Source organism: Eubalaena glacialis, chromosome 16 (assembly GCF_028564815.1).
Source record: "Eubalaena glacialis isolate mEubGla1 chromosome 16, mEubGla1.1.hap2.+ XY, whole genome shotgun sequence".
Taxonomy (NCBI): domain Eukaryota; kingdom Metazoa; phylum Chordata; class Mammalia; order Artiodactyla; family Balaenidae; genus Eubalaena; species Eubalaena glacialis.
The window spans coordinates 72,493,906-72,518,187 of NC_083731.1; the positions used below are offsets into that span (position 1 = coordinate 72,493,906).

Sequence of the window (24,282 nt, forward strand, 5' to 3'; positions counted from 1 at the left end):
GTTGGCAGGCATTGGCAGGCGGATTCTTAACCACTGCGCCACCAGGGAAGCCCTCTCTGGGCTTTCTATCCTGTTCCATTGTAACACAAATTTTAATGTGACAAATCCTTGTATAAATCCCTGGAGATCCTGCATCTCCTATTTCCTTGTTTTCAATTTAACTTATTTGGAGACTCGGCAATAGTCTGAATGATTCGGAATCACAAAGTTTAAGAAAACATCTAGTTTGGTCTCTAACCCAGCGGGAACCATATTTATGAGATCTCTGGGATAGTCATCTAGCCTGTGTATTGATTATATTTTCTTATTTTCTGTATTCTTGATGCTTTACTGGGGCCTTACTGTCAGAGGAGGGACTGCTTCACCCACGGTTAGCTAATTCCTAGAGAAGGCAAACCACTCGCCCCAAGGAGCCTGCCTTTCATTTGTAAACCAACCAATCCAGAGCCCCCCACCTTCCTTACCTGGCTCTTACATTCCATGTCAATCAATATTTCCCTGTCCTACTCACCCCAGGGCCAGGTACCAGACAATTTGGGACAGCCCCCGTACCCCAGAGCCTGCTGAAACTATTCAAACTAGCCAATCCTGAGTATGCTTACCCTGCCTTGCACATGGAAACCACAATAAGGGCTCACGCCCATGCCTTCCCCTTGCTCCTTCTGCCTCCTGACCAACCCTGATGCTTACCTGTGAGTCCCTGTGTGGCAAGGTGTGCCCTCTCCTCTTGGAAACTGTAACACTATCTTTTTCAACAGCAGTAGTTTCCTGCTCTCCATACCTGAATAAGAACAAAACCTACATTTTAAAAACAACTGTTAAAACAATTCCAGGGACCAGAAGTTCATTTCTTTGCAAGGCAGCAATTTCAGTAGTGAACTAAGTAGGAAAGTTCTTTTCCATCTTAAATTAAAATCTGCTTCCCTGTACCTTCTAATAATTCTTCCTCCAGGGCAACAGAGAATAAATCTACCCATTTTTTTTCAAGTGATGAACCATCAGATATCTGAAACACATCTATGACTGTCTTTCCTGAAATACATTTGTGAGAATCACACACATGAATCTACAGATTATTATTTTTTTTTTGGCTTTATTTCTAGTCAACTTCTTCAAATGATTAGCATTTCACAAGTCATACCAGCTTCAATAGCCCAGTGGATTGAATACATTCTTCCAACATTCCCAGTGTCAAGGACCATTCATTCATTCATGCATGAGTTAATTAAGCAGCTGCTCAGCAGCCTGGTAGCCTTTGCTGGTTTATCACTGCCCTTGATTTCAAGTGCAGTGTCTGCTGGAACTGGTCTACTCCACATGTGGCTTCACTAGCACTTACTTGCCTGGGTCTGGGGACCCAGTTTGTAGTGGTGCCAGGCATGGCATAGACTAAAATTTCTGAATCCTTTAAGATGAATTGCCATGAAACACTTTTTATCCTGTACTTAAGTTAATTGTGTTGTGATTCTACTGCAGCCTTTTAGATTTCTAAGTGTGAATGTAAAATTCCCCCATTCTCTAGTGTACAGGGCTTCCTCCAGAGTCACGTTCTTTCCTCGTTTAAAATTCTTTTCCCCAAAATAGTATGTTTATTGTAAAAAAATTATCAGATAAATTTGCAATGAAAGAGCTAGATCCCTGTAATCTTATTCTCAAGATATGGTATTTTTGATGTATATATTACATCATATTTTTCTTATACATAAGGCTCTAGTTTTTTGTTTTTTTTTTTGGTTGTGCCATGCTTGCGGGACCAGGGATTGAACCCCAGCCCCGGCAGTGAAAGCACTGGGTCCTACCCACTGGACCATGAATCAGATTATACATACAAATGTTTCACAACTTTTTTTTCATTCATATATCTTGGGTATTACAGAGCCATACTTATGAATGAATTACTATTAACAGAGTTCCTTGAGGCCAGGGACTATTGTGTTTAAGTATTTATGAAACACAGCACATAAATGATTCAATTTTTGAATGACTACATTGTAATGATTCCTGTGGAACTACAGATTACACATTTCAGCCAATACTGGGACAATTTTTCCTTTAAATTTCTACAGAAGTCTTGGGTGGTGTCTGATTCATTTATATTGCTAATTATATCTAACATTGTGTTTATACTCATTATTTCAATAATTTGGTCTTCTGTTTTTTTAAAAGAGCAAGTTGAAAGGGAGTCTCATATCCTATTGCACCGAGTTTAATTGATTCTATTGTTTCCACTCATTCACGTGCAGTCCGGTTAGCTCCCCAAAGTATTTCCCTGCCAGGTTGCATAAATAATGCAAATTAATGTAAGTGGTAGTTGATTATATTCCATTTATGAGTACTATGTACAGGGAAACTCCACAGTTTTGATTATAAATTTTCCACTCACAATATCTAGTGTTTTTACATTATGTAAAAGAAATTATTGATTTAATGTAATTTATCAAGATTAGTCTAAGATTTCACTTCCATTTCCAGCTATGCTTTTGCTGGTCCACATCTAGACTTACATTAAGAAGTAAACGTACAGGGACTTCCCTGGCAGTCCAGTGGTTAGGACTCCTCGCTTCCAATGCAAGGGGCATGGGTTCCATCCCTGGTCGGGGAACTAAGATCCCACATGGCGTGTGGTGTGACCAAAAAAGTATTAAAAAAAAAAAATCGTTTGGTTAAAAAAGTAAACATACAGTAAAAAAAAAAAGAGATGTGAGCAACACTGTCATACATGTGTCTGTTTTTGTTAATGATTTTAAAAAGTCTTAAATTATATTTTGTACCATTCTTAAATTATAATAGTTTGTAATCCAAGTTGAAAATATATTCAAATAATCTTAACTGATGAGCCAAAAGCAGTTAAAAGCCAAATTCTCTTTTTCTGGTTTTTAATAATGTAAACTTATTATTTATGAGATTTTCATTGTTTCACATATCTAACATTGCAAATCCCTTGCAATGTTTAAATCACTGAAATAATAACATGGATAATAAATCACTGATTAATTTTCAATGTGAGTATAAAAAGCTACACCAGTGTGAACAAATGGATTTTTGCAATAAACAGAATCAAGACAGTGGACAATCTCTTCAGCCAGGAACAAATGCAGGTTTTTGTGTGTTAAAATACAAGAATGTTTTATGTCCCATCCATGTCTATATTTAGCTATCATTGAATAGTTAGGCTATAGGTATGTATCATACTAATGGTCTACTGGCTTCGAGAAAGGCTTTATTTTTAAATTTCTCCTAGCTCAACGTAGTTTCTTAAATAGACTTTATTTTTTTAGAATGGTTTAGATTTACAGAAGCATTGAGACAATAGTACAGAGTTCCTATATATCCCCTCTCCCAGTTTCTCCTGTTATTAACATCTTACATTATTATGGTTCATCTGCTATAATTAATAAACATATTGATACATTATTAACTAAAGTCCATGGTTTATTCAGATTTCCTTAGTTTTTACCTAATGTCCTTTTTCTGTTCCTGGTTCGCACATTACATTGACTTGTCGTGTTCCCTTAGGCTCCCCGGGGTGTGACAGTGTCTCTGACTTTCCTTGTTTTTGATGACCTTGACAGTTCGGAGTACTGCTCAAGTATTTTGTAGGACGCCCCCCTACTGGAATTTGTCTGATGATCTTCCTCAAGATTAGACTGAGGTTATAGGTAATTTTCCTAAGAGAAATTAGATACCTAGAAATTAAAAACACATCTAGACTTCATCAAACTGTTGCCATGGATATAACTCATGTACCATTTTTAGTATTGTACCTATTCTGTATGATTAGAGGTAGCAAAGATAGTCTTGAGAAAAGAATATGATGATTAAAAAAAAAAGCTTGGCTTTTAAAAAAATAAATAAGAGGTAGGTAACATTATAAAGAGAGCAAACAGTAGTTATATTAATTCTCTTTCCGAAGTAAGCATATTCTTTATGAATTAAAACTACTAGGCCAGAAAGTCAGATAAAAATGCATAAACAATATAAAGTTAGTTCAATTCTATGTATCTACAGAGGTAAATTTGGGATTTATGTAAATAGATGTTACTCAGGTATATCTATGTTTTCAAAACACATTGTCACGTTTGTGTCTATCAAATGAACAATAAATAAATATTGTGCAGGATTCTTTTGTCTATGGGTCAAAAATAGTCTTAAATCCTTAGAAAATTTAGAGTAGGCAATCATTCTCAAAGGATTCTCTCCTGAGCAGTGGTTCTCAATCTTTCGTGTGGATCAGAATCACCCGAAGGGCTTGTTCAAACACAGATTCCTGGGTGCTATCCCCAGCAGTTTCTGATTCAGTGGGTCGGGGGTGGAGCCTGAGTGTCCATTTCTAACAAGTTCTCAAGTGAGGCCGAGGCTGACGGTCTGAAGGCCACACTATGAAAACCACTGAGCAGTCAACAAAGAAGCTACGTTCATTAATTGCCTACGATGACGAAGGTGTTTTACGTATGTAATATTATTTAACGAGTTACAGAATCTTATCAAGGGTATGATTATCCCTTTTATAAATGGGGAACCTGCGCTCAGAAAGACTGAGGAACTTGCCTGAAGAGATAATGGGATCAGGTGGCAAAACCACAACTCAGATCTCCTTCAATTCTAAAGCCCTGTTTTTCTAGTACAACATACTGCTCCACGTTGGTAACGGAGTGAAACGCACGCATCCTTTGCATGCCCATCTGGAAAGGAGACTGTACCAGATATAGGAAGTGATTTGTTCAGCTTAGTAGGGTGTTATCTAAAGGTCAGGGATTCTTCCTGAAAACTAGGCAAAGGCTCAGGGTTGTGGAGAGAATTCACTTATCTCCGAACTTCTGAAATAATCAAGGGTGAAGTGAATTACTGTATAATTAACAGGAAGAACATGTATTTAATATAGTACTGAATAGTCCTTAATTACTAATATTTTATTATTCCTTACAGAAAAATGCACATTTAAATAAAAGTTCTTAAAAGAATAATCTCATTTCCACTTAAGTTGAAAGCATGATACTATTCTAAATGTCCGCTGTGTACACTACATCACCAATCAACCACTACTTACTCAGGTATTGAAGTAACACAGCATGATGGTCTTCAACAAAATACTCTGACAGCTACTACGACACTTATCTCCTTTCACAAAGAAAATCAAAAGCAATGACATACAAACAAAATAAGCAATTTAAATTTTAAGAAAAGTGGTACATTTTATAGTAAATAAATCGCCAAAAATGAAGTTGCCAATAACATAAATTTGTCACCTTGTTATACTCTATATAAAAAAGACACTGAGACACAAAATTATTGGACTGCAGACTTAAAATAGTTAATGAGGTCTACACTTCAGCATGACAAAAACCCCCACCCAACTCTGTATCTCTATCAAAACAAATATTTTATCTTAAGAAAGATTCCCTTTTAAATATCTATATATGTATTTCCATTTAATACTGTTAATCAAACCCACAGTTATATTTATTTAAATAAGAATTAAATAAACTGCCCCAAATGCTGATTTCATTATCACAAAACCTAAGTATTTTAAATCACAACTTCAGGATGGTATATTGTATACATTGGTTCCTTAGACAACATTAACGAGCATATTTTTAAGGATATATTGTCATCTGTAGGTCAGGTAAAGCTTTATTAAATGGTAAACACTTTTAACAGTGCAGAAATACAAGTTTCAAAAACAAATACATTCAGAAGATCTGCTGTTCAAATAATATCTTTTCAAAACCAGGTGGAGGAGTATGATAAAATTCACTGAACTGGCAATCCAAAATTGCACTGTCATCAACTAGAGATAGAAAAAAAGAAAATAAATTAGAAGCAAACACCTTAATTTGAATGAATACATAAATTATAAACTGTTTTCATAATGCCATGATATTAATAGGCAGGAAGAATAAACGCATCTGCTATCCAGGTTACAAAACATGATCCTATTGGGTAAAAATAACCACAATGAAGAATAAAATCTATCAAGAACACTGAAAGGAAATACATCAAAATATTATTAATAATTATTTCTAGATGATGTAAATATCGGTAATTTGAGTTTTTCCTTATTTACCTACCTGTATCTTCTCAATTTTACACATTAAGATAAATTACTTCTTAAAAAATATTTTATTAAAAAAATTATAGATTCACAAAGAGTAGCAAAAATAATACAGAAATTCCTGTGTACCCTTCACTCAGCTTCCCCTAGTGGTAACATCTTACACAACTACAGTACAATATCCAAACCAGAAAACTAACACTGATACTAACACTGTTCATTAGACTGCAGGCCTTATTTAGCTTCTACATATTTTTACCAGCATTTACTCAAGAAATGAATGCATATATCCACACAAAGACTTGTACATGAATGTTCACAGCACCTTTTATTTGTAATGGCCAAAAACTGGAAACAACTAAATAGCCATTAACAGGTGAAGGGAAAAAACAACTGTGATATATCCACACAATGAACTATACTACTTGGTAATAAAAATCAATGAATTGTTGATACATGCTACAACATGGAAAAATCTTAAAATAATTATGCTGAGTAAAAGTAGCCAGACAAAAAAAGAATACAAATTGTATGATTCTATTTATATAATACTCTAAAAATGCAAGATAATCTGTAGTGACAGAAAGCAGATAGTGGCTGCATGGGGTGGGTGGGGAGAGGTGAGTAAAAAGCATTACAAGGGGGCAGGAGGAAACTTAGGGGTGATGAATATGTTCATTATCTTGACTATAATGATGATATGGGTGTTCACTTTATAGCTACTTGTTAAACTGCACATATATGTTTAATACACATTAGTATTTTATACTTCATAATAAATGCAGAAAAAAAGTTAAGTACTGGATTTGACATTCATGAACTCACTAGTGATTTTAACAAGGGTGGCTTCAGTGAAGTGGTGGTAAAGGCAGCCACACCGGTTGAAGAACAGGTGAACAATACAATATAAACAGTGACGGAAGCTGTTATAAGAAATGCAGACATATAGAGAAGGGTAAACAGAGGACTGGTGAGGGTACGAGTTTAAGGGAGGGTATTTTGGAATGAGAATGATTCAGAATGTTCAACAGACATTGAAGAGAGAGGTTGATGACATGAGACAGAGATGAAATAATGACAGTAAAGTCCCAGAGTTGGGGAGTTTGAAATCTAGACCAGAGACAGTTTTTTGAACATGAAGGGCACCACTTCCTCTAAGATGGGATGGGAAGAAGACAAGACTGGAGTAGATCCAGAAAAGCTTCAGGAGGATGGGGAGGAAAGCTGGAGTTTACCACTGATGGTCTGTTTCTCTATAAATTGGAAGGGAAGGTCAATCTATGGAGAATGAATAGGGAATTCAAGAACTACAATGAAAGTCTGGAACGTGCAGAGACATAACAACACTTTTCTTCAGTGTTACGCAGTGTTGCCTCTCCATAGGTTGAATGTAAGAACTGACAAAATGAATGACTGGATGGATCTAGCATTAGGGATGGGATAGAAGACAAAGGGTAAGGGAATTTGAATTTTATTTTTATCTTTGATAGTATCTGGCTAAAATATTTGATTTAATTGGACTGATTTATCAATTTCAATTTATAAAATACATTACTATATATAATTTACTACCTTTAACTTTATTACATTAAAAATAATGCCAAATCAAAGAAACAATTTAGAATAAAAATCTCATTTGCTATATTCATTTATAACTCAGTCATTCTACTGATATTTATTTCATTTCTCAGACTAAACTATTTTGAATATTAAGCTACATTCCCATGTATTTAAGTAAATACATTTCTTTTAGGCTTACCCAATATTGCAAATAAACTAACCTATATCAAGTTTAAAAATACACCTTTACATGCAAAGACATGCAAAGATACAGAAGGCAAAAATCACTGAAAAGTAACAATTTAGGAAAAAAGAAGATAAATGAAAACCTTAAAATAAAGCACAGGCTATGATTGTTATCAAATTATTAAATATTTTTGTTACTGTATATTTTTCTGCCATCCCGAACAAACACTGTTACTTTTCCAGTAAGTTACTACAAAAAAGTTAACAATTAGTTTTTATTATGGCTCAAATCCTTAGATTAATTGATTAAAGTAATTAAATGAGAAAATGTTTTTAGGGCAACTAAAACCACAGGCAGAAAAATCATATACCTGTTGATTCAAAGTTGATAACATAAAAAATGAAGAATAGAGTGATAAAGGCACAGTGCTTATGTATATTTTTTATAGAGAGACACCTTATTTTTTAGAGATACATATAAAATAGTTAAGAATAAATTGGTATAATGTCTGGCATTTGCCTCAAAATACTACAAGGAGGGGGAGATGAAGAACAGGAGGACTGCAGGGAGGAGATGAAACGTGATTGGCTACTAGTTGATAATTGTTTGAAGCTGAGTGATGGGTACATGAAAGTTCATTATTCTATTCTCTTTACTTCTATACATGTTTGAAATTTTCTGTAATAAAATTAAAGTAACTAACTGGTACAGAGTCATCTCTAAGTAACCCAATTCTTGGAGGGATACACTTGTACAGGAACTATAGTACTCACACATACATGGCTATCAAAAGCAAAACAATCAATATGAAACCATTCTAAGTCAATATTTGTCTCAGAAGAGTTTTAACATTTAGGTAATTTTATAAAGGTAACCAATGCTCAATCTACATGAAATTCCCATCCCTATTTCCAAAATATTCTTTACAATAACATTTCCTGGCCATCTAACCCTCTCTAACAACTGGCAGAAATATCTTTTTGTAAATTCCGTAAAGCTTTTTGGAACTTTCTAGAATATAAGACTATATGATATAAAAGGGAATATGGTTATTGCATATTTAAGTATAATCATTGTATTTAGCAAGTTTATTTTTTTAAATATATGGGGAATAAAAACTTTCCTTAGTCCTGCCAAGTGGGATTGTGATAACCTACTGAGTACACTACAGAGGTCCTTATTAACTTGTCCAGCCTTCTGAATGACAGCTATAAAGTTAATGAAAATGCCAAGCAAAAGTTAACATGTATCTAATAATGTTTAGAAATATTTTAGCTTACCATAAACAACTGGATACACTGTCCCTCGTATACCTGATGCTGGACAATGCATGTTTTTCCCATTCAAATATACATTTAATTCTACATGGTCATATGTAATACCCTAGGAAGCAAAGTAAATATTAAAAAGGGGAAAACTATACATGTTCCATAAAAATCTGAACAGTCAGAAAGCACTGATTGGGGAGGATGGAAACACAAAAAACTAAGCAAAAGGTCACAATAGCTTGTATTAAGGTTTACAGTTAGGTAGAATTTACTTGAACTGAGCTAAAAAAAATTAGTGGTGATTATGTGGGGGGGGAAAGGTAAAATCCCAAGAGTCCACATTAAAGGTAAAACTAAATCCTAGTATTATAGTCAGATAATCTGGATTTTATATTTTGAATATTAAGATGATATAAGTACTATATACTGTAAGCAGAGAGACCTTTTAAACTCATATAGAAAACACTGTTCTTTATATATAGAATTTGATCTCAAGGGGGGAAAACAGTGAAGTTTTCACCATTAGGGATTATTACCTGTCACTGCTTTCAATTGTGATGAATTGTCTTTATACAACATATTTCCAAAAAGAAATGATATATTTCTGTATCTCTTTACCTTGGCTTCAAATATGTCAAGTGTATTACCAAGGTAAAGTGGGTATTTACAACTGCATATAAGTGGTAATTAGTATCAAGTTGAAAAACAGAAAAACAACAGCTCAAAAGACTTTAAAAAGACAACAGAATAAAAATATATTACTTTGTACATTATTAATGGTACAAAAATCACAATAACAATTACTATTATTAAAATGCTGGAAAACAAATAATCTGTATTATGTACCAAACACTATTCTAGGCACTTCATATTTACTCATTTAATCCTCGTAAGATAGGTATTTTTATTATCCCCATTTTACAGATGAGGTAGTTAAAGCACAGAGAGGCTAAATAATTTACCTGAGTTTGCACAGTTAGGAAGTGGCAGAGCTGGGATTTAACCTCATGCAGTATGGCTTCGGAAAACTTATTCTTAATTGCCATGCAATTCAAAACTTCAAAACTTTTAAGAACTTTTAAAACTCTCTTTAAGACTTTGTACAATATTTACTAATTGATGACAAAAAGAGAGCTTTACTTTGAAGAATTAAGAATAGACAGTGGAGACCTTTCGATAGAAACCATCACAGTCCAAGAAGCAACCACTTCAAGGATTTCTGACTGTGGATAAATTATATGAACCTACAAGCTTTTAAAGGTAGAAAAAGATCTTACAGATGATCTAGTCTTAACTCCCTCACTTTCCAGTGAAGACAGCAAAGGCCCAGATGAGTCAATGTGTTAAGCGCTATAAAAGATTCTCCTCAAATCTTAGCAAAGCCAGGGTTAGACTAAACACAGAAAGATAAACGCTGCTTTTGTTTCATTTCAGTTTACGTACTTAAATAATAAAGCTAAGTGATGGCTAGGATTAGCTTTTTTAATGAAGAAGTCTGTTTTCATTAAAAAAACATGATTACAAAAATAAATAAAGAACATGATTACATAAAAAGCAGTGTGTTACTCTCTTTACAGGATTACCGGGAATCCAGCAGTTCAGATCAGCAGGCTGTAGTCTGGGCACCCTTCCCCACCTGGTGGCAGCATCACCTACTGCAAGCAAGCAAATTTTCAACCCCGCCCTCCAGCACCAACACCCAAGAAAGCGAGGAAGGATGTGAGAACCCCCGCCCTCCAGCAGCAAAGTTTAAGTTCAAGTATTTTCTAACTTACTCTGTCCTTTTTTTTTTTGGCTGTACCACGTGCATGAGGGATCTTAGTTCCCCGACCAGGGATCGAACCCATGCCCCCTGCAGTGGAAGCGCTGAGTCCTAACCACTGGACCGCCAGGGAAGTCCCTTAATCTGTCTTTTTATATGCTCTAGAAACTAGGTTTGATTCTCTCATAATGATACTGAGAAATGTGATGCGTTCTAAGGATTTATCAATAATTATTTGCAGGTTTGGTGAAGCCACTCTGAAATTAGACTGCCTGAGATCACTCCAAATAAGAAGTTATTACTTAACTTTTAATCTGTAAAATGGTAATAACAGTACCACTTATTCCACAGGGTCAATAAGAGGATTAAACAATTTAATCCCTGCCAGGCACTTAAAGCCGTTCTGGCCCATAATAGATGCTAGAGAAGTGTTTGCTATTATTATTATTGTTACACAGAATGTTTATGAAACTTCTCTGAAATTAAACTGAAAACTGCAATTTTAAAATGTAATCTGCACTTTTCAATACTATATATAAAAGGAAAAAATAAGCATAAGCTGTTTCAGGAATGCCTCCCTGGTGCTGTAGTAGGCCCTGTTGGTACTGTATGATTACTGTATAAATACAATCATTTGGTTAGATGTTGAAAGCTTGTTTTTCTTGATTCTCCTGAGAGAATGGTATATGACTGAAATTCTACACATATGAGAATGTTTTTCCTGTCTTATAATTCATTCCTCTTTTCCTATGCTATTGTCAGTAATTTAGTGAAATTTGTTCTCAAATGTTTAAACTAGGAAGATAAAGTTAATAGAGTAGGATAATGTTTTACTTTTCAGGGTTCTGCTTATATTTCATCTTTTTGAGTCCTCCTTTTATCAGAATGGGCATAAAAACTCAAAGTCTAATTTATTTATTTATTTTAATTTTTGGCTGTGTTGGGTCTTCATTGTTCTGCATGGGCTTTCTCTAGTTGTGGCGAGCGGGGGCTACTCTTCGTTGCAGTGTGTGGGCTTCTCATTGCAGTGGCTTCTCTTGTTGCGGAGCACGGGCTCTAGGTGCACAGGCTTCAGTAGCTGTAGCACGCGGGCTCAGCAGTTGTGGCTCGCGGGCTCTAGAGCACAGGTTCAGTAGTTGTGGCGCACGGGCTCAGTTGCTCCGCAGCATGTGGGATCTTCCTGCACCAGGGATCGAACCCGTGTCCCCTGCATTGGCAGGCGGATTCTTAACCACTGCGCCATCAGGGAAGTCCCTCAAAGTCTAATTTAATAATGCTGACAGACTAAAAATGACATTCTTAAATCTGTCAATTTGAGGTATCAGTCACCTCAGGGAATGAGACAGGAAGGCAAGAATAACACACAGAAGTTCAGTACATCAACAAAGAAAAACATTTGTTACTGATTAACCTTTCTTATGTTTGAATTTCATTTTTTAGTATAAACAGGTTGATGGCACCAACCTGACTTCAAGATTCTCTTCCACGAAATAACCATTTGAATAAGGGTGTTCTACATTATGGGCATCTGGCAATGACCTACAAACACAGAACCAACTATTCGAAAGGAAGAACAAGGAAAAGCAGATTTTAAAAATGGTTTATGCCTTTAGTTTCCTTTAGTTAATTTAGGAAAAACATACTTTCAATAATTTACCTATTTAAAGACTCTTCTTCACATTTTTTAAATTGCATAAAAGATCAGACCAAAATTAAAAATCTTCATTTCCACATCTTCCTTCACTCTCTTCAAAATATTGTATACTTCTTTAATTTAATAACCTGGATTTACCTTGTCTGTTTTATCTTATTATTAGAAACTCTAATTATTTACAGATTCCTTTCAACTTGGTATGAGAGCCAGGAACCCAAGGCTCTGCGTAAGGAGACCCAAGAACTCTGTTCTCAGTCAATAGCTAATGGCCTGAACTCAGTGTGTAAGGTTCTTGGACAACACTGTTTGAGAGGAAGTATCTGGAAAAAGACAGAAAGGGATCTTTGGATTACATTTTCAATAGGGTGGCTTTGGTAGAGACTTAAATATATCTAGTCGGGAATAAAAACAGAGAAGTCAATAATATGTAACTCCTTCTATCCCCTGCTTTCCACAAAATGTTTTCTACAATCAAGCCTTAGAATATTGAGTCAGTTTTTTGAAGAGTTCTGAGAGTGAAGGAAGTTTAATAAGGTTATGTTTAATGAGGACCAACGCTCCTGATAAAATGCTGTACTTCTTTAACAGAAGTTCATAACAAATTAAGCAATAAATGTCAAATTTTTCTCTAAGAGATCTCCAGCTGCAAAAATACCTAATATTTTCTAATATAAGGGTTAGCAAACTTTTAAAATTGTGGGCCAAGATTTCTTTTATGTGAGAGAAGCAGGAAATGATCAGCAGCCAACCTGTCATCAACTCTCCCTTAAATGGAAATAAGGGTTCACGCTTACTTTCCTGGCCAGTGGCAGCTCTAGAAAGGAGAAGGCAGTTAGGTAAGGCAGCAGCATCTACCTCAAGTGCTCTCTTTGGAAAATGTACTACCTCATTAGATCCAATTCTGGTGCTTTGGAATTCAAACCACAAACTCAGAGGCAAAACTAGAAATACTAAAAGCAGTTCAAGTTTAATAATTTACAGTGGAAAACAACTCCACAAGAAAACTCACCACCACGTCTCCCTCCTGTGGAAGGCTGTTTGCTGGCAGCCTATTTTTCTCCTCGTTGTTGTGATATAGGGCGCCATCATTTCTCATCACCAGACTGTGCACATCTCGGCCAAGAGGGATCTGATTCAAGTTAACTTTCTGAGTTGCAACGCCAATACCCCAGATTCCTAAAAATATAATAGTTTAAATGCTCCCCAAATCTGCAGAATACAAATATGAAAGGAGTTGTTTTTAAAGAAAGTGGCGTATTATCACTAAACTATTTTTTTGTTAATCTATAAAAAAATTCTTTTAAAAGTAGTTTGCAAACAATACCATGTTCTCTTGCAGATGTAGTACAGCCTGGGAGATAAGCGAGTGGGCCCTGGAGTTGTACTGCTTAGGTTTAAATTCTGACTTTGCTATGTCATCTTGGGCAAGTTACTTAACCTCTCTCCGCTTCCTTACCTGTGAACTATGGATTCTAACAGTACTCACCTCTTAAAGTTATTAGAAGATACAGCAAGATCATCCAAGTGAAGCACTTGGAACAGTGTAAGTATTAAAAAAAAATGGGTAAGTAAAGCACAGAGGAAGTATTTTTAAAAGATACTAGCTATTGTCATTATTATTATTATTATTCTCTAAAAATATTATTAAAAGCTACACAATGAATTTAAATGGCCTGGGGTTCTATTTCAAGCACCACCTCTGAGAAGCAGGAATTTACTGTCTTTACTTTTTGCATCTATAATATGTGACAAATAATATATGACCTGGTCAGTATCATGGAGAGGAGAAAAATAATGATAAAGTGTAAAATGATTTTCTTATCCAATACCTTAAGTCCATGAGTTTAAAACCTTTTGGTCTAAATTGACTTTTAAAGCAAGCAGCTCTCTTCTTAATCTAACAGAATACCTACAGCTCCTGGTTACATCTCAAACTGTTTCCTTCTCAGTTTTTATCAAAATCAGGTAGGAGAAATTCTATAGATCAAAGAATGTTTGAAGACCATGTTGTCAATCAATCAGTTTTCCTGGATTGAGTGAGACCATCAGAAAGCTGCATGCCTGGACTTCACTGTCTTGGCCTCCTAAATAATTTGATTATATAATTTATCCTCCAAGGTGGGACAAGAGTGATAGCAGGTGATAATACTCCCCTTACTCCTAAAGAACTGTGCACACTGTGATACACTTGGGCACAACTGCCTGAAGCTTTCATTGAGGGAACAATGCTACAAACTCCAATAATGCACTTATTCTAGAGATATTATTGAGGATAGCACCCTTTATAGAAAATCCACATAAAAATTTGTATTACATTTCAGGCTCAAGGAACTACTCGCTTCTCTTGAGAAAAGGTATGTTATACTTGAGAAGATTACAGTAACCAGAGACATTTTGCAGCCAGTGAGTTAACTTACAAAAGAATGGAATGGAGGACAGATTCAAATTTATTTCACACACTTAAGAAAAATCAGTATTTAAAATGAATTTAAAAAACAAGCCCCAGAGGAATATTTTATGTCATTCAAGTAAGAGTAAGAGCAGAATTAATTTACTCCACTCTAGATTTCCTATTCTGTACGTATATTACTCATGCCATGTTTCACTAGACATTTCTTTATAATAAAGCCTTAAAAAAATTTCCCCATATTCAACACTGCCACAAGTTAACTAATTAATAACTATCATAATACTCCTGTAGAATTGCTATACAACTCAAGAAACTTCAGAATTAAAAAAAATTAAAAAAAAAATTTAATTGAAGTATAGTTGATTTACAATATTGTGTTAGTTTCAGGTGTACAGATTCATAAATTTTTAAAGAGACTTTAGACTTCTATCAGAATTCTAAATCTGCCAATTGCTTCAGAAGACATTGAATCAGGGAATCTTAACAAGAGTTAAGAGAAAAACTCAGGATCATAAGATTAATTTTATCCTAAGATAAAACAGCAAGAGTCTACAACTTATATGCTTGACCAAATGAAATGGTTTATCTAGCTGCCACTAATAATTAACCATATTAATAATAATGCTTGTGCCTTAAACTGAACCAGTATGTCCTGTCTTTAAAACACTTTCATACATATAGCTCATGTGAAGCAGGAAGGGCAGCTCCTGTAATCCATTTTATAGATGAGAAAACTGAACCTAATATAACGAAATTGACTAATTAAACCAGGATCACACAATAAGATGTGGAAGAAAAAGGTCTTTTAAGTAAGCGTTTAGTGTTTTTTTAATTACCTCATTAATCTTTTTCATATATTGAAAATTACTCCTCATATTTAGAATAATTAGGACTTTCAATAGTCAAGTACCATTATACCAACCTGTGGACTGGATTTTGAATTCAAAGTAGCTTTTGTTTTGATGTAAAGGTGCACTGGCTAAACAACCTCCTGTTCCACATATTCTTCTTCCATTTTTTACAATGACAACATCCGTTCCTAAACAAAAGAATACAGACACTGTGTAAAGTTTTGTATTCTCTTATCCAACAATCAAGGTTAATTTCTGTTTCACTTTTAACTCTTGGTCTCCAAAAAACAGGGAGGCTATATATACTTTGAAATATAAAAATATTGATAAATTATTTAAAATATTTAATTTACTTTTTTCCTGGGAGAATATTAATTTGTGGCTAGAAATCTTGTTTAATTAGGCAGTTTCAAATAAACAGTAATTCTGAATTATACTGAATATTTAAAACACTTTTAAGGTAGAAGTAGACTTTTTTTTTTTTGGCTGCGCCACGTGGCTTGCGGGATCTCAGTTCCCTGAACCCCGGACCACGGCAGTGAAAGCCCAGAATCCTAACCACTAGGCCACCAGGGAACTCCCAGAAGCAGACTTTTTAAATTTTAGCCAATGAATCAATTTGATGATTTCATAAATATCTTGATTTAAATAAAAACATAAACACTTAAAAGAAACTGGCAAATTAGTACCATTTTCAGTTCAATCTAAACAAATCAATCTGCTAAAAACTGACTGAATGTCTACTAGGTACAAGGTCCTATACTAGTGCATTGGTCAAGTAAGAACTGAAGATGAATGCAACACGGAAAGGAACATACATCTATGTTCTTGAAATAGCTGACACGGGGCTTCCCTGGTGGCGCAGTGGTTGAGAATCTGCCTGCCAATGCAGGGGACACGGGTTCGATCCCTGGTCCGGGAAGATCCCACATGCCGCGGAGCAACTAAGCCTGTGCACAACTACAGAGCGTGCACTCTGAAGCCCAAGAGCCACAACTACTTAAGCCCACGCACCTAGAGTCCGTGCTCCACAACAAGAGAAGCCACCACAATGAGAAGCCCGCGCACCACAACGAAGAGCAGCCCCCGCTCACCGCAACTAGAGAAAGCCCGTGCGCAGCAACAAAGACCCAACGAAGCCAAAAGAAAAAAAAAAAATGGGGCTTCCCTGGTGGCGCAGTAGTTAAGAACCTGCCTGCCAATGCAGGGGACACGGGTTCGAGCCCTGGTCCGGGAAGATCCTACATGCCACGGACCAGCTAAGACCGTGAGCCACAACTACTGAGCCTGCGCTCTAGAGTCCGCGAGCCACAGCTACTGAGCCCGCGTGCCTAGAGCCTGTGCTCCACAACGAGAAGCCACTGCAACGAGAAGCCCGCGCACCACAACGAAGAGTAGCCCCCGCTCGCCACAACTAAAGAAAGCCCGCGCCCAGCAATGAAGACCCAAAGCAGTCAAAAATAAAGAAATAGCTGTCATGGAAAAATGCTAATTTTAGGATTTTAAAAATGTTTGTAACATAGCTGCTGTCAATCATATTGCAAATATGTAAACAAGATTTTAACATCATTAAATGCACTGTATTTTCATGGAAAATTTTAGTTCAAGTAACATTTGATAAATGAGAGTGAGAAAAAGTCTCTTGATAATGTGACTCCAATACCAATTCTTTTCCAAATATTGATTTAGGAAAGCTTATCAGAGAACATTAAGAAAGTTAACAAAATTCTAAAACGTAAGAAATATCCCGTAACATTGAGGCATGTGATTCCCAAGATCTGTAACCAGTATGACTTTTCTGGTAATAAGTGTACAAGCCAAGCAGATCTGGCTGTGAGAACTGTAGGGAACTCCTCCAGAGGGGGTTAAATAAAACTAGAACATAGTAACAAAAGGTATGAACAGGGAGGCAGGTCTCTCATTAACTCACTGTTGAATTCATACTTAAAAAATTATTTGGGACAAATACATAAGAGAAATACCAAATTTTCAGATTTTATCACAATTCTAAACTGGTTGATTTAAGAAAGACACTCTCTTATTTAAGGTAAAACTAAGATCCTATTATATGATTATTAAAAATTTATTAGCATCCATTTTTTTTCTAATTACAAATGTTAAACCGCAAATTCTGGGAAAGTGTCTTTATACATAATTTACATCCTGCTGCCCCATATACCTCAGCAGTTTCAACTGGAGAACATCCAGGGCCCAGCTCCTCCTTGATGGCAAAGACCATGGAGTGCTTGGCATCCAGCAGACGCTCGACAAATAACTGATACAGAAATGAATGAATACACTCTGCTAAGTACTGTGTAGTGGACATGTAGCATCTGTTTTCCCTTTTGCCAACAGACTTCCCTCTGGAGATCAAAACAGTTCCAAGGAAGCTGACTCAGTCTCTGGTTTCAGGGGTACTGCTTTGACCTCGGTTAAGTCAATCAGTGCATTCCACATTTCCTGGCCACAGTGACTGAGTGAAAAACGGTTATATGACCTAAGCCACTACCATCAGAGAGAGTCTCAGGACCTTTGCAGAGAGAATGAAGGGATAAAGATTCTCTCATTCTTGCTGGATCTGAATGAGGAAGCCTACAGCCCAGGGAGAGGCTGCAAGTTATCATGGATGCCAGCCTTCAGGAAGAAGCAGCAGAAGACAGAGGAAAGAGATGAAAAGAAGCTCAGTCCTTAGCAGCACTGAGTCTTCCTGAAGATAGTGCTGTTTTTGTACTTTTTAAATTTACATGAACCAATAAATTTCCTTCATTGTTTCAACTATTTTGAGTTGCAGATTTTATGGCTTGAAACTGAAAGCATCCTAAGTGAAAAACATTTCAAAGAACTATGCAAATAAATGGTATTTTTTTTTTCAAACCCAGCAATACTTTTTGGTTCTCATACAAAACTCTGAGTTGGAACCACAGAACCAACTCTGAATTTGCTATTATTCTCTTACTTCAACCTCATTTCTTATCTCCAAGGCATTCTGCTAGGTACTGAGATGTTTTATACAGAAAGATGGATATATTCACAAAACATTCTAGAGTGTTTGTGAATCACTGGGGAATTATTATCTTAAGCTTATTCCATTTCTCTTTTTTAAGTACAAAGATATCTTATATTTGGATCTATGTGATTTGTACAGTTTCATTAATTATCAAGATTGCTTAGAAAGCCAAGGCAAATTTGAGTATAGCCAGAACACATATAAACATAGCCAAAGTGTATTTTTTAAAAAACATTAGACATTTCCAAACGAATGGCATCCCTTTCAAAGTAGCTACCTTGGAAGACATTCATTTCTAAAAAGTCAATTCACAATTAAATACGGAGGTTGTGGTAAAAATGAAGATGTTTATAAAAACTACTCCACAGAAAATCCCAAGAGGAATTCCAAATCGTTTTAAGTGATGCAGCATCACCAAAATAAGTGACAACTTTGAAAGAGACAACATTCATTTGCATATTACATGTATAGACTATTTTCTAAACAAAAAACGGCAATCACATTCTTTAGGTGACCTAATACAGCCTTTCACATATCCAAATACAGGCATATTCACTCAGTGTGCTTCTCATATTTCAACTTAAAATCAACTGATGCTTGAAACCTGTTCCTAACTTGATGAGCCTCTCCTCATATTATTTGCTTTCTAAAATCATGCTTCTTCTGTGATTGAAGGATTTGAATTTACTGGAAGACAGGTTAAGAAAAGTTTCCATGCAGAAAGTAATGAGGGATGACATTACTCTACTGAAAGATGCTGGGCAGCTTTGGAAAAAGGAGAACATAGTGGAATGAGTACAAGTGACCGGTTCTTCGTGGAAGAAGAGACCACAGAAAAGGAATCCTTTAAAGAGCAGACTGTAGTAATTCAGGAGTTTGGCAGTAGAGACAGAAAGAGCTAAAGCTGACCATACGCTCCAGGAACTACGCGTGGTTTTCCTTTACTGTGTTCCTAGCATCTAAAACAATGCCTACTGCGTAACATCAGTCAATAAACACCAGCTGGGTGAATGAATAAATGAAATGGAAACATTTTCTGAGGGAAATTATAGAATTTGAACATCTGTCTATAAATGATGATGAATAAGAAATAAAGAGATATACACACATATATATTTATGTATCAGGGTTCTATATTACACTTGGGAAATCTAAGAATTAAAATACCCACATACAAAGTGGTAAACAGTTATCACATTTGTGATTTAGTACATGCTATAGACATATAATGAGCAGAGTATTTCCAGAATTATAAAGAATCTGGGCGGGAGAGGGTTTTGCTATAAATATTAAGAATTCCCTTTGTTATTTCAATGCACTGTCCTTTAGCCAAAGAGAGATGTGGGAAAAACTGAAAGTGCAGATGTATACTTTGAAGAGAATAATCCGCAAAAAAGACAGTACTCTGAAATAATTATAGTGGGAAATCTCTCCTTCTAGAACCATATTCCAGAAGCATGGAACTACACGGGATAAGTCTAAGAACAGAAATAATAAGGTGGTGAAAGAGGGTACAGAGGGGAGGACAAGAACGTTAGGAGAGAAGCTGTAAGCTCATTTGACATTGGAAGGAAAAAACATAGATGCGAAGAAGCAAAGCGCTGTTTTATTTCTGCAATAGCCTGACCTGCTGGGAAGAGGCCGGTCAGGAGAAATTACAACACCTCTAGGCGTGACTAACAGGAGTCGGACAGTGGGAGGTTTTCGTTGAAATGACAGGTTCTGACCTGAGCGGTGGCTTCAGGCTTCTGCAACTTGCCTTGTTTTTACTTTAGGAGGTGAGAGGAAAATCATTTCCAATAAAACAACCGATAAATGATGGGCTAAGAGAAAGCTGTCAGGGCAGAGGAAGGAGCCGAGAACAGCTAAAGCTTTCTGAAAATGTGTGGGACTGGATGGAGCTCGGCAGTGGAGCACCGTAGGAGGAGCACGGAGTCCTCCCCACTCCCCTCGAAGGTGACGTCTTACGAGTCCCAGGAGGCGGCAGCCGGGAGGACACTGCTGTGGAAACGGGTAGGTCCACACACCCATCTTCCCAAGACAGAAGCTGACAGGGCTGCGCCGCTCTGAACGCAGAGCCGGGCCGAGGTGGGGTCGGCCGGAGTCTGGAGGAGACCCGCGAGGCCAAACCGGGTCGAGGGTAGCGTCACAGGGTGAGGGACAGGGGGCGGAGCCCGGCGGGGCCCGGCAGCGTGCGGTCCTCGTGACTCCAGGCTGACCCCGACCAGCCGCGCCCGACCCGGGGGGGCCGTTGGGTCTGGGGAAGGGAGAGCCCTTACCCATGTGCTGCGTGTCCAGCTGCACGGCCGGCATCTCCTTCAGAGGGATGTGGCCCGTCCCGCCATCTCTGCAGCACCGCAGGCAGCAGAACACCGAGGCGGCCATATCTCAGGGACCTCCGACGCCGCCGCCACCGCCTGTCGCGCCTAGACCGCGGCGGCACCACCCCCCCACCCTCTGCTCCGCCTCCCGCCCCCTCCCGAGCGCCGGAGGGCGTCTGGGTGGAGCGCGGAGGCCGGTACCACGACGCCGCAGGCCGGGAGGGCGCAGCGTAGGCTGAGGCGAAGCCAGCCTGGGCGGAAGATACGGAGGACCGGCTGGAGGGGCGGGGCCGAGATGGGGGGCGGGGCTAGTGGCGAGGCGAGGCGGAGCGCGTGCCGGACGGGCGGGGGACGGCGTGCGCCTGCGCGCGGGAGACTTTTCCTTTCGGGCCTCCCCGTCCGTGTCCCGATATCGACGGCTGCGCGAGCTTGTCTGGTCTCTACAGAAGCTCAGGGGTCTTCGGGTGCTGTATTCTTAAAACTGTGTCCCCCACTTCGACGTTATCTTTAGGGATGAGTTGACAGAGGCAAATCTGGCTGGGGGAGTGGGAGCTGATTTAGAAGAGCCCCAAGGTTTCCCCCGCGCGCCCAGGAGTGAGAGAACTTTGCCTCCTCGGAGAGCCTCCGCCACAGCCCCCCATCACGGCCCCTCTACCGTGGCGGGTTTCTGAAGAGTTTTCTCAAGTCCTAAACAGACGCACAGGGCCCGGGAGTAATGGCTGTTGGTGACTGCACCGTGGATATGCACTCGGCGCTCTAAATTGTCGGTCCTGCTGCATTTTAGGTGCAGAGATGGGCGTTCCGTGACCTTTGGTGCCGCGCGGTCGCGGGAGCCCAGGAAGCCACCCCGGGAGGGGACCCCTGGGGCGGGGCGGGGCGGGGCGGGAGGGCGATTCTTGACGGGCCTCTTCCAGGCTCACCCTGTTCGTGGACAGAGGATTCGGATTCTCATGAGTGTGATGGGAACTCGGAGGCAGCGGGAAGGCTGCGGGGCCTCCAAGGGAAGTACTCAGTTCCTACCGCGTGTTCTTTCTTGCGTCCACGTAGGATCCTCCCGTGGCGAGCGCCTGTCATCTCCGTGCTTACTTAGATCATCCGCCCCGATCCATTTTTGCATCTTATGATATCATTTGGCGTCTGGAGATGGTCTGGAACGACCTCTAGAATTAACCTCTGTTCCCAAATAAGGTTTCCATCCTGAAGTCTTCCCCAGGATTCAAGTCTTGGGAAACTGGATGCGAAATGCCCCCTTAGTATGTAATGGGTTCCTCTACACAACTTTTTAGTGACCTGAGTACAAATATCCTTTATGGAGAATTTTTCTCCTCAGAATAGGAGAATTTTTTCAGGGTCCTGGGTCTCTTTGATGTTTATATAAATGGTGTTTTCATTACAATACTTATGAAAACCTCCAAGTTTTGTACTTTGAGATTTAGTTATCATAGGAATGGTAACCAAGGTGATTACTGCACCCCCTCACTGCCTATAAAGTACTTTCTTGGTAATCATTTTACACATGAAATTTTCTTTTACTGAAAACCTTGACCAATATTCTGAGAAATGTTAATGTTCTAGTTTTTTCCATTGGGAAGGAGTGGGGAGTTGAATGCTGCAGAGACAAAAATTTTCTGCCTGTGGGTGAGGTAGGCACTCTTTCACATCCGTATCTAATTGAATTCTTGAAAGGTTTGAGAGTGAATACAGTCTCTACTTACAGATGAAGAAATAGGCTTGGAGGGATTAAATAATTTGTGTAGCCTCAGATGACTAGGAAATAAACAAGGTAGGATTCAAAACCCATCGTCTGACTCCTAAGCCTGTATTTGCTCCACCAGCTCATGCTGCCTCAAACTCTGAAGTTCTAACTCTTGCAATTAATGCTACAATCTTCCTAAATGTGCTCTCAGTTCAAAATGCAGATGTGCACTTTATTTTTGTATGTTTCATTAATCTCTAAATTGGCCATAAACTTCCATAACTCATGTATTTAGACAATAAAACAAAATTAGTTGTTATAAGGTAAAATATTCAGAAATATTATTAAAAGTAGTTAGTACATGTATTAAATATATAATAAACATTCAGGCCATTCAAGTTAGTCACATCTTCAATGAAAAGCCAGACTCTTAGATGGCTGTGAATTGGCCATTACTGTAGAGGCAGAATTGCCCTAGTCTTTCCTGGCTAGAAAAGTAATTTGCTGGGGCACTGCTCAGTGAACTTTGCCCCCATTATAGCAACTCAAGTGTACTCAGCAGTATGAAGCAAGCAAAACCGGTTAACTCCTGAGACAGACTTCCCTGTCTTGGCAGATGAATGCCATCCATGAGCTCGCAGACTTTATTCCTTCTTATATCTGCGATTCTATTATCCTTTCATTATTATTTTCAAAGAAATTAGCCTTTCTTTTTGAAAAGCACAATGTTAGAGCTATTTTGACAGTCTTTCACAGCTATCACTTTAAATAACCATCACAAATAAACCCTACAAAAAGTTTCCTAATAGTTAGTTAGAAGGTCGTGTATCTATGTCAAAAGCAATAACAGAGAATGACTACTTGAAAAAAAAGTCTGTCTGCTTCAGCGACACATGCCAGGAACTCAAGAACTGATAGGACAATAATGTAAAGCATGTGTTTCCGAGTTGACTTTAACATCGTGCTCAGGATTTTCTTTAATGGTTTTTATGCCAGCCAGACATCTCCTGTTAGTCAACTCTACTCCCTGTACTGGGTCATACAAAATGGTTTCTTTCTTAAAAACTCATTTATCAGTGTATTAAGCCAAACTTTTTTTCTTGGAGTAATCCAAGCCACATTTGTGATCTTTTAAAAATCAGAAACATTACAAAAACTCAGACTCCTAAAAACTAACAATGTTACTAGAGCCTTGATCTATTCATTATTATAATTTTGAGTAATAGTAACTGACATTTATGTGGTGCTTACTGTTGCCAGGCACTGTTCTAAGTACTTTTTATAAACTAATTTAATCCTTGTAGCAACCCCATGAGGTCAAGCTGTCTTCCACTTTACAGACTCAGAAGCTGAGGCAAAGAAAAGATAAGAAATGTGCCCAAAGTCACATACGCAATAAGGGAAGTTGGATTCAAACCCAGGCAAGTCTGGCTCTAGAGTCTGTGTTCTTAGCCGCTGTGCAAACTGCCTCCCTAGGGTGCTACATTTAAGAATAAATACCCAATTTTCTTTTT

At 37.9% G+C, this 24,282-nt stretch overlaps 1 protein-coding gene across 3 annotated transcripts in view; it reads right to left on the reverse strand.

Annotated features, from left to right (window-relative positions):
- Positions 1 to 21,344, reverse strand: part of SPRYD7 (SPRY domain containing 7) — a 34,111-nt gene extending 12,767 nt beyond the window's left edge. The window contains exons 1-7 of one of the 3 annotated variants that reach the window (XR_009697540.1): positions 21,031 to 21,344; positions 15,816 to 15,932; positions 13,493 to 13,659; positions 9,080 to 9,182; positions 5,048 to 5,118; positions 3,458 to 3,668; positions 691 to 781 (exon numbers count right to left, since the gene is read on the reverse strand). Coding sequence is in view for 2 of the 3 variants with exons in the window: in XM_061171009.1 (XP_061026992.1) it covers positions 5,691 to 5,788; positions 9,080 to 9,182; positions 13,493 to 13,659; positions 15,816 to 15,932; positions 21,031 to 21,136 (591 nt within the window). In the remaining variant the exon portion in view is untranslated. Of the gene's footprint in view, positions 1 to 690; positions 782 to 3,311; positions 3,669 to 5,047; positions 5,119 to 5,150; positions 5,789 to 9,079; positions 9,183 to 13,492; positions 13,660 to 15,815; positions 15,933 to 21,030 lie in introns of those variants that run through there. The other 2 variants (XM_061171010.1, XM_061171009.1) reach the window with 2 other exon arrangements.
- Between the last annotated feature and the right edge of the window lie 2,938 nt (positions 21,345 to 24,282).